Here is an 11,558-nt window from a genome sequence, read left to right as displayed (position 1 = left end):
TGAGGAAAGAGAGAGGCAGAAGACTGGGAGACTGAGGCTGGAAACTGAGGCAGAAAGCTGGGAGATCAGGGGGCAGATACATGGTGGCAAGGAGGAAACAGTAAGGAAACAGACAAAAACCCAACTCGGGGTTTCAAAATAACAGGTTTATTAAACAGACAACACATTACACAGCCCCATGAAGTTATTGGCTCCTACACACACACACACACACACACACACACACACTGGTAGCAGAAAAAAGAGACTCAGTGGAAGGGTTGGAGTCCAGGTAGGGAAGAGAAATAGAGTCCAAGTCCTTTGCTTGGGGAAGAAAGGTGAGTGATAGCTACCTATTCTGGGCTGTGAGTTGATCCTTGGTGGCCAGTTGGAGTCTTCTCCAACAATGTGTTGTCCAGAGTGGGGCCGGCAGGCCCTCTGGGTGGATAGATGGTGTGGCATGGTGCTAGTCCAAATGGAGAGGTCATCCCACTGGGCCTTTCTTCACCACCCCCTTTTATAGGGGCAGACTTCCTATGACCCTAGTGGCAGGGGCATGCCCAGGCAAGAGTCAGCCCCTGGTGTACTGAGCATGTGCACTCTTAGGTAAGGACATGCAGTTTCAGGTATCTGTAATGGTGGGTTGACTTATTTCTGCAGCAATTTTTATCTTACAAATCTTGAGCCAGGGAGGATCAATGCAGGGTGATGGTTGGGTCATTGAGTTGATGGTTCGGTCTTTCAGAGGCAGTTATTTTTAGACCTAATGCTATTGTCTCTCAAGCACCCTCATTCATCCCCATTCATTCAGGAACCAGTTTACATAGGAGGGGTAGGTATGAGTCATAGGTTACAACATACTTACACAACAGGGTATGGGGACAAGATGGGAACAAGACAGGAACCTGACACACAAAATGGATACTTGACAGCTCTCATGTCAACCCACATTGCAGACCCAAGTAATACAATATTAATATGAAAAAATAAAAATCAATGGACAAATGATAGGAGTACAATATAATAGAATATAAAACAGTAAACATCAGTACAAACATAACAGAATACTATTTATAATATACAAAGGGGCTTATTACAATGTGGCAGTATAAGAACCTAGGTTACCTAGTATTACCTGTAATCATTTATAAGGGATAGAGAGGACACAGAGAAAGTGAGAAATGGTTAGGAGAAGGGAAGGGAGTGTTTTTGTTTTTTTTTAAAAAGAAAAACTGGGGGTTTTGCTACAGATTAGGTGGCCTCCCGACTTCCCTTTCAACACTAATTTTCTACAATTTTATGAATCTATGAGTGATTCTACCTATTTCTGTTAAAGTTTTTCTCCGTTAAACATTTTCTCTTTTAATTCTTTCTGAACAGGGAACACAGACAGGCAGCATTTTCTTTTGTTTTCTTTTGTTTGTTTTGGTTTCTCCCAGAATTAAGGACAGAAACAGTTCCTACTATTAGTTTCTTTTAAAAGGAGAAACAGCTGCTGAGTCTGTCTAAGTTGGGAGAGGTGCTGATGTGAAAGGATTCCTGGGTGTTGATTTCACTACCCTACATCTCTACTTTAATAATGTACTGCTTTCATATTTTGAAAGAGAGTAAAAGAAATCTGATCTCAAGGCTCGTAAAGATAGCTGATGAAATAAATTCAACAAAATCTAAGGTCAGCAGTGAACTAAGAATTAGATCCCCCTTGGAACAACCCTTCTCATTCTGTTAGTGCTTACTGCTGATTAGACTGGAATGTCATCACTACCAAGACACATTGAAGCTTTGAGTATATAAAAGGAAAGAAAGGAGCATGGGGTGGGGGTGGGGGGGTGGCAGGGGTCATAAGGCCCCAGCCAGGTGCCTATCCAGTCTCCTCTTGAAGATAAAAGAATTCAAAGGATATTCCTGCTCTCCTTGTATGTCCCACAAAAAACTTCTATAATTGCCCTACTAGAATCACAGGACATTCATATGCACTAGTTTTGTTTAAAATCAGAGCAATGGCAATGGAAATTCTAGGAAGTCAAGGAAAAATAATTGTGCTTTTCTCTACTAGAAAATAAGTTGTTGTTACTTTTAATGAACAGAAATGTCAGAAATATTATTTGATGAAACTAAGCACTTGTTCTCCCATAATTCATCTTTGAAAATATTCCATAAGATTTTATAAAATAAGCAAGAAATCGTTTCAAGTCCAAAAATATATCAACGTAAGAATACCAAATGTTACATTGTTTAACAAAGTCAGAATGCACAATGATTATTATTTATATAATTATTTATTTCTTTGTTAGTATGTATTTTTTATTATTATTTGTTTAATTAATCACCCACTTTAACAAAACTTGGATCAATTCATGAATTATTTTTGTGTTCTTGATTCTGGATTTTTGCTGAAAAATAGCATTAGCAGAAAAATATGGCCAAACTTTACTGAAAATAGATAAATGTTACCTGAAGTGATGTCCCCATCATGCAAATTCTATTTTCAGCATAGCACAGTTAAAAAATAGTACACCATCCAAAAGGAATACTCTTTTGGTTCAGAAAAAATAAAATTACATATCACAGTATCTCAACAGATCCTGATCTTTAAATAATTTTGTCTCAAAATATACTTGGCTTCTCAGATTGAGGTGTTAAGTAATATTTTAATTAGTCATATTTTCCATTGACTGATAATTGGATTTAATGAAAAGACATAATAAAGGTAATGGAAATAACAGAGCTTTCTTCTGTTCAGATGACAGTACTAAGGGACCAATTTATAGCCTTTGGCTCTTCAAAAAGATATTTCATTCTTGTTTTTTAATGTATAGGTTAATGCTTCTGAGGATGAAATTGGTGTTTGTCTCTCCTTGAAAGGGTGAAAAATTGTATTATCTAGAATTAAAACTAACCCAGTGTTGTAAACTATAGACAGAATCCTGTTTCATTTTCTCCACCTACTTCATTTTCTGCAGTACAGTTTTTGGCTTCTATCTTGTCTTGTTTCCATGTCTGCCAGAATTAAAATAGAGGAGGAGGCAGGGTGTCCCATGTTTAATCCTTATTATGTTGTGGCTAAAGTATTTACCCAGGGAGCAAGAGATGAAAGCTAGGTACAAACATTCAAAAAGCCTGATGCAAAAGAGAGCAATATTAGGCTGTTTTGTGCATGAGACATAGTTTAGGCAGGTAGTTAACAGAACACACGGCCATCCTTTGGTCAGGGTGGGGAGCAAATCTTAGGCCAGGTTCCACCAATGTATGCCAAACATTTGTTCTGTTAGGGATGTAAATGGTTAAATGGTTAAACAGTTAAACAACAATTATATTTAAATTATTTAACATTGACTGTTTCCCATTTAGTGACCTCTAGCATGAACAGCCCTAGCCCCAGCCCCTGACCCTTATGTCTTTAGCCTGTGCCTGGCACTGTGCAGGCCTCAATTTGCTGGCAGGAAGCCAAAAGAGGGGGGGGGCTGTGGCCATAGCCAAACCATTTGGGTCACTGTCATGCTTTAGAGCCTTAGCTTCCCCTCACCCCCATGGGCAGGGTTTTGGCTGCAGACAACTGGGGCTGCAGACCTCTTCTGTACTTAGATCCCAGTGGCATGTGGAGGGAAAAAAGGAGGTAAGCACATTTCCCCACAGGGGGTGAGTGGGGCCTTCCCATTACAGGACAGAGACTCTTCACCCCACAGTAGGTTTGCTCGCCCCTCCCACAGTGACAGGGCCCAGGCAGGGTCACAGGTGATGGGCTTCCTGATTCTCCTGCCACATTTCTGCTTCCACAGCCTCAACCTGGAAGGCTCCTGCATGGTGCCAGGCTGGGCCCTCCTCAGCTCACAATGGGGAAAAGGTGGGTCTGGTCCGAGTGGGGCAGCCTCCACCAGGTTCTTTGTTTCCTTTTTACTCGTGCCTGTGGTTCTGCAGCTGAGTGGAGCCTGGCTCAACCCTGAGGTGGGGCTGAGTGACTAGCTGCTTAGCCTGAGGAGATCCCACGGTGGCTAGAGCAAGTTGCACTGGCCTGAGGGTCACCGTTGGCTGCTTGCAGGGAGAGCATGGTCCCAGAGCATTCCTGAGGGGTGACAGTGCAGCATAGTGATGCAGAAGATATGCAGGAGGGACCATTAGGGCTACGGCAGTGGTCTCCCAGGCTGGAGCTCCTGGATTGCCATCCTGGGGCTGTGCACTGTTGGCGGTGGCAGGGAGGTGCTTCAGGGCTGTTGCAGGGTAGGGGCAGGTGCTGACTGGCTCAGGGGTGAGCACACGAGAGGAATCCCATGCAAACCCCACATACCCTCAGACTCTCTCCTGCAAGTGCCACAACCACAGTCTCCCTCAGTCACAATCACACACCCCAGAAATACCATGCCCACACACACACACACCAGTGCGCCTCTGGGGGTGCCTCGGTCACTGCTTCATGCGGACACCCCACCACACAGATGCCTCCACACACACACCACAATTCCCCTCACAAACCCCATACTCAAATACCCACACATCCACCCTGTTGAAACCCCCCCATACACAACCACAGCTCCCCACAAACGCCACACCCACCTACCCATACCCCCTGACATTCCTCCATACCCCACACCATATACAAGAATAAGACTTCATTTTGAGCTATTATGCAATTGCTTCTATATATACAGCACAAACACACAAATCAGGAGAATTTTTTGTTAAAGAATAAATTAAAATACATTATTATGGATCTTTGATTTTTAGTACATAATTTGGGTTTTTTTCCCCTGTTCTGAGATGGCAAAACGTCTCCCCAGAAGGAGTACCTTGAGGGGGAAGGGGAAGAACTTCCAGTGACAAAGGTGAGATATTAGGGGTGGGACTTCTGGTCCCAAGATGGCAACTAGGGGGCAGGATGCTTGTCAAGAGGTGGGGCTACCCTTGTGGCCCTTGGCAGCTCACCAAGACACTTTAAGTGGCCTTTGAACCAAAATGTTTGCCCTCCTCTTCTCCATTGTCTGCCCAGTTGGACATGCTATTAGTCTGAACCCTGGAAATATCCTCCTCTGATATTGAACACTCACTGGTTCTTCTTTTTCTGACTGTAAAATTTCAGAATGTACCTAGCATCATTCATGCATCTGGGCAAACCTATTTAACTGCATACCAGCTTGGCAAGAGTTGAGCCTCACTTAGGAGGCTCAGTGGTGGAGTGCCTGCTTGCATACCCAGAGCCAAAAAGGGTACTTAGGTGGTTATGGACATGCCACTTTCATGCATAAAATGAAATTGTATTTATTCCCAGATGCCCTAAAAATAATTTAAAATGAAATTGTAATAATAAAATTTAAGAAACACAAGTGAGAGGTTGGGCAAAGCAGGTGTTTGAAATTCAGGTCCTACCACCTATTTCAGCTTTGTGCCCTCTACACCCCTTTGCTCCACCAATCACAGAATAATAGAATCATAGAAAATTAGGTTTGGAAGGGACCTTAGGAGGTCACCTATTCTACCCCCTGCTGAAAACAGGACCATCCTACACTAGATCATCCCAGCCAAAGATTTGTCTAGCCAGGTCTTAAATACCTCCAAGGATGGAGAGTCTACAACCTTCCAAGTGCTTAGAAATTTATCCCTTCAGGATCTGTTCCATGATTTTTCCAGAGATTGAGGTGAGGCTGACCAGTCTTAGTTCTCTGGATCCTCCTGTTTCTCTTTCTTAAATATGGGCACTATATTTGTCATCATTCAGGTCCTCTCCCAGTTGCCATGAGTTTTCAGAGAAGATGGCCAACAGCTCTGCATTATACGAGCCAACTCCCTCAGCACCCTCAGTTGCATCGTCTCCAGCCCCACAGACTTGTATATATCCACTTTTCTAAATAGTCCATAACCTGTTCTTTTGCTCATCTCATCCACAAACTGTGCTGCCATGTGCAGTAGTCTGGGAGCTGACCGTGCCTGTGAAGACTAAGGTGAAAAAGTAATTAAGTACTTCAGCATTTTCTGCATCCTCTGTTACTTGGTTGCTTCCCTCATTCAGTAAGGGACCCACACTTTTCCTAATCTTCCTCTCGTTACTGGTACACTGGTAGAAACCCTTTGTGGTACCCTTCACATTCCTTGCTAGTTTCAACTCCAATTGTGCTTTGGCCTTCCTGACTTCATCTCTGCATGCCCAAGCAATACTCTTATTCTGCTCCTTAGTTGTTTGTCCAAGTTTTCACTTCTTATAAGCTTTAAGCTTCTTTTTTTGTGATTTAATTTGCTGAACAGTTCCCTGTTAAACTAAGCTGGATTTCTGCCATACTTGCTAGTCTTTCTGCACATTGGGATGGTTTGTTCCTGCACTTGCAGTAAGGCTTCTTTAAAGTACAGCCATCTTTCTGGAACTCTTCTACCCCTCAGACTGGCTTCCATTGTGATCCTACCTATGAGTTACCTGCATGAGTTGAAGTCTGCTTTTTCAAAGTCCAGAGTCCTTACTTTGCTATTTTCCATCCTTCCTTTCCTCAGGATCTTGAACTCAGTTATTTCATGGCTGCTGCTGCCCAAGTTGTCATCTCTTAGTACATTCCTCTTTAGTTCTTCCCTGTTTGTGAGCAGCAGGTCAAGAAGAGCTCAGCCCCTAGTTGGCTGCTGGAGCACTTGCACCAGGAAGTTGTCCCCAACACTCTCCAAAAGCTTCCTGGATTGCCTGCACCCTGCTGTATTGCCCTCCCAGCAAATGTTAGGGTGATTTGATCAGGAAATTTATGCTAGCTGTTTAAAGAAAGCTTCATCCACCACTTCCTCCGGCTTTGATGGTCTATAGCAGACCCCTACCACTACATAACCCTTATTGCTCTCTCCTCTGACCCTAATTCAGATAATTTCAACAGGCCTATCCCCAGTTTTACATTGGAACTCTGAGTAATCATGCGGTTCTTTTACATAAAGTGCAACTTTTCCTCCTCTTCTCCCTTACCTGTTCTTCCTTAACAGTTTATACCCATCCATGATGTTACTCCAGTCATGTGAGCTATCACACCATGTCTTTGTTGCCCAATCATGTCATAATTGCCTAGTCATGTTGGTTACTGTGAAAGGATTTCCAATTCTTCCTGCTTCTTTCCCAGACTCCATGCATTCATATACAGGCACATAAAGTAACTAGTCAAGTGCCCTGATTTCTGAGGAAGAATGAGAGCACCTCTTTTCTTGCCCCCTCCTGCTTGTTCTTCCTCTAGGTCATCCACTTCCACATTTACCTCAGGGCTTTGGTCTCTATCCTTCAGCAAACATTATTTAAAACCCTCCTCACTAGGTTTGTGAGCATGTCTCCTGAGTGATAATTCATTTATCATATACTGTTCCTGTTTTTAAAGAAAAATAAATAAAGGTAAATTCATCATCCTTACCAAACCTAAAACCTCTCTTCTTCTTCTTCAGCCACCCCTCACAGTCAAGGATAATTGCCATCTATAACTGGGCCCAAAGATGGCTGAGAAAGCAAATCTGAGATTGACAGATTCTTCTGCAATTTGGGCATATATTTCAGCACAACGTGGCTGCCTTCAGGCTGTTAATTTGGTCTGGGACATGCTGTTTCTGCCACTCCCACTTTTCCATCTCTTGATGTCTTTGTAAGATTTCAGAGTACTGAAATCCTTGCAACAGATTCTCCCTCCATTTGGGGTGGTCCTGGGTGATAGCCTTCCATAAGTCCATGTGGATGTTGCATTTTTTCAAGTTGGCTTGGAGGATGTCCTTGAAGCATTTGTTTATGCCCTATTCTTCTGCGTTTTCTTTAACTCAACTGTGAGAAAAAAGATTTTCCTTAGGAGTCTGCAGTCAGACATCCAGATGATGTGGCCAGCCAATGAAATGGATATTGGACGGTCATCGCCTCAATGCTCATGTTGTTTTTTTGTGAGTTGATGCTAATATTGGTGTATCTAGCTTCACACTGGATTAAAGGATCTTATGCAGGCAGTGTTGATGGTACTTCTTCAATGACTTGAGGTGTTTCCAGTACATTGACCTCATCTCAGCTGTGTGCAATAAGGTGGGGATCTCAACTGCTTGATGAACCATAAGCTTAGTTTCAGATCTGATGTGAGGTATGAGAAATACTCAACATTCTCCAGAGTCTCACCATGGATCTGAATAACTGGAGCTGGGAACTGTTCATTAACAGTTTGTTAATGGAGGATGTTATTTTTCTGACCATAACTCCTCAGTTCCATTTTCTTGTAAGCGTCCATAAAGATGTTGACATTGTCTGAAGGTCTGTTTCTGAGTGAATAAATACTACAGCTTCATCAGCACACTGGAGATCAATGACTGAAGTTAGGGAAATTTTGTTTTTGGGTTGGAGTTGGCTGAAATTAAACACCTTACTATCCATTTGGTAGCTTAGCTGTATTTAGGTTGGAAGCTTGTTGGTGGTCAGATGTAGTAAAGAATATTCCAGTAAGGAATATCTAGAAGAGTGTTGATGTGATGACGCAGCCTTGTTTAGCTCTCATTTTAACCTTAAAGGCATATGTTATAGATCCATTGCTTACATTCTGTCATGAAGCAGGCAAAGAATGGTGATGAATTCTGTGGGTAACCATACTTCAGAAAGATCCTCCACAACACTTCTTGGTTGACAAAACAGAGGCTTTTGTGAGGTAAAAGAAGGGCATGTAGAGAGGTTTATGCTGTTCTGGCTTTATTCCGGAAAAGTTTTAAATATCTTGTTAGATGTGCCTCTTAATGCCCTAAACCCACATTAAGAATCCATGACCTAGATCTAGACAGGTTACAGAGGTGTGTGGATGAGAATAGGATGGAATTCAGTGCAGACAAGTGCAAGGTGCTGCATCTAGGGAGAAGGAACCAGCAATACACCTATATCCTGGGAAATACCCTTCTTATTAACACAGTGGCAGAAAGGGATCTTGGAGTCATTGTTGACTCCAGGATGAACATGAGCCACCAATGCGAGGAAGCGGTCAGTAAGGCTAACCGCACCTTGTCGTGCATCTACAGATGCTTCACAAGCAGGTCCAGAGAGGTGATCCTTCCCTTCTATATGGCATTGGTCAGGGCACAGTTGGAGTACTGCATCCACTTCTGAGTGCCTCGCTTCAAGAGGGATGTGGCTACATTGAGTGGGTCCAAAGGAGGGACACTTGCATGGTCAAGAGGCAGTGGGGCAGGCCCTATGAGGAGAGGCTAAGGGGCCTGAACCTATTCAGCCTCCATAAGAGAAAGTGGAGAGGGGATCTGGTGGCCATTTACAAACTTGCCAGGGGAGACAAGTGAGAATTGGAGGAGGCTCTGTTCCCTGGGGCACCACCTAGGGTTACTAGGAATAATAGCAACACATTGTTAGAGAGAATGTTCAGGCTGGACATCAGGAGACATTACTTTACAGTCAGAGCTACCTGGCTCTGGAATGGGCTCCCAAGTGAGGTGGTACTCTGTCCTTTTTTGGGGGTCTTCAAGAGGAGGCTGGACAGATATTAGGCTGGGGTGATATGACTGTGGCACCCATTCCTGCCTGGGCCTGGGGGTCAGACCTGATGATCTGTTTAGGTCCCTTCCAACTCTAAGCACCATGAAACTATGATACTATAGGAAGAGGTCTTCAGCTAGTGGAAGGAGGCAGTAATGGAGGGTTCTCAAAATTATATTTTCCATGGTGGATATCAAGGAGAGCCCTGTGTAATAGCCATTAATACTGTGAGCAAGAGCTGTACTGCTACCTCCCCACTAGTGGAATGATCTTTAGGGAAGGTTAGCTGCAAAATAAGCAGGGATAACTCTGACAAATAAACAGTCATGGACCAAGCAGCAGAAGGACCACCAGTTTGTGGTGGTGACAGCAGATAGAAATAGTTTCCCTCTTGAGAAGCCACATATACCCTTCAGTGGTGCAGTGACATGGCTAGTGCAGGTCTAAAGCAAGCTGTTTAATACCAACATCTTCCTTTTGCAATAATGATCTCAGTGGGTGCATCTACATGGACCCCTGATTGTGCATTTGGTACTGCACAGTCGTTTAGTACTTGCTTTAGCTACAGTCCTAGACAGTAGAGTACAGCACTGCAGTACAGTACTGCACAATCCTGGAGGCGCACGGTTACTCTTAGACACTGTAGCAATGAGCTCTTCAGATGTAGATCATTGCTATTTCACAGTAGCATGAGCATCACAGTTTGTGCCCGCTAACACTATGTTACATTAGCAACAAGGAACATCTCTATAGCTTATCACTATGGTGATGTAGCATCTTGTATAGTTGTGCCCAATATTTTCCTCATTTATAAATAGCTGCTTAATGTTCATTTCTGTATTTCATGTCTTGGCAGGTGGATTAACAACTTTTTGAATACTAATTATCTGCACTGGCAACATGGAACCTGCACATAATGTGTCTGAATTTGTTTTACTGGGACTTACTCAGGATAAGAAGACAGAACAAACCTGCTTTGTGTTATTTTCATTGTTCTATGCAGCTATTGTAGTTGGAAATCTGCTCATCATTATCACTATCAAGAGCAGCCAGAGCCTTATTTCCCCCATGTATTTCTTTCTGAGTTACCTTTCCTTTGTGGACATTTGCTACTCGACATCTATAGCTCCCAAAATGATTGCAGACTTCCTTGTTAAGAGGAAAACCATCTCATTCACTGGCTGTATGACACAGCTATTCTTCAGCCATTTCCTTGCTGGTGCTGAGGTATTCCTCCTCACAGTCATGGCTTATGATCGGTACATTGCTATCTGCAAACCACTTCATTATATGACCATCATGACTGGGCGTGTGTGTGGATGGTTGGTGTTGGGTTGCTGGACAGGGGGCTTTGTGCATTCCGTTGTACAGACTCTCTTGACCACTCAGCTCCCCTTCTGTGGGCCTAATGAGATTGATCACTATTTCTGTGATGTGCACCCTTTGCTGAAACTGGCTTGTTCTGACACCTACATTTTTGGTATTATTGTTGTTGCTAATAGCGGGATGATTTCTTTGACCTCTTTTGTTGTGTTAGTTATATCATATGTTGTCATCTTAGTCTCTTTGAGAAGACACACTTCTGAAGGGCGCCTCAAAGCTCTCTCAACATGTGCCTCCCACATCACTGTAGTGGTTATATTTTTTGGGCCATGTATCTTCATGTACTTACGACCATCAACAACCTTCTCAGAGGATAAGACTGTCTCTGTGTTCTACACTGTCTTCACCCCTATGCTGAACCCATTGATTTATACTCTGAGAAATGAAGAAGTGAAAAACGCCATGAGAAAAATCTGGATCTGAAAAGTGGACATAGAATATAAATGAAAATTGTACATTGTAAAATAATTATAATAATAACACTTAGGAAGAAAACAGAAAGTCACCCTAAGTTCATTGGGACCACATGGCTGCGGTGTGATACTGGGAAACTTCTCTGATTCCCTTCAGTTGTTTCCAGTTTAGACTGCCCACTCTTCTCTGTCTGGAAAGAGCTATTGCTTTTATTAGCTACAGTTTGTCATTCCCTTTTTATGAATATTTATATGCACTTTTTGAGTTTCTATTAAATGCATATTTGCTTGTGATTAAGAACTGTGCAAATTTTTGTAAGCTTCACTTACTATAACTT

The 11,558-nt window shown here is 42.8% G+C and overlaps 1 protein-coding gene across 1 annotated transcript; it reads left to right on the top strand.

The window, feature by feature from the left end:
* The first annotated feature begins 10,324 nt into the window (after window positions 1-10,324).
* LOC149871194 (olfactory receptor 4S2-like) lies at window positions 10,325-11,230 on the top strand. Its single transcript, XM_090034871.1, has one exon. The coding sequence runs from the start codon at window positions 10,325-10,327 to the stop codon at window positions 11,228-11,230; it is 906 nt and encodes a 301-aa protein (XP_089890997.1).
* Window positions 11,231-11,558: the final 328 nt, after the last annotated feature.

Source organism: Crocodylus siamensis, chromosome 2 (assembly GCF_052110815.1).
Source record: "Crocodylus siamensis isolate JL-2025a chromosome 2, ASM5211081v1, whole genome shotgun sequence".
Lineage (NCBI taxonomy): Eukaryota > Metazoa > Chordata > Crocodylia > Crocodylidae > Crocodylus > Crocodylus siamensis.
The sequence above is the reverse complement of the archived record's forward strand: the minus strand, read 5'-3'. Positions and strand labels throughout refer to the sequence as shown.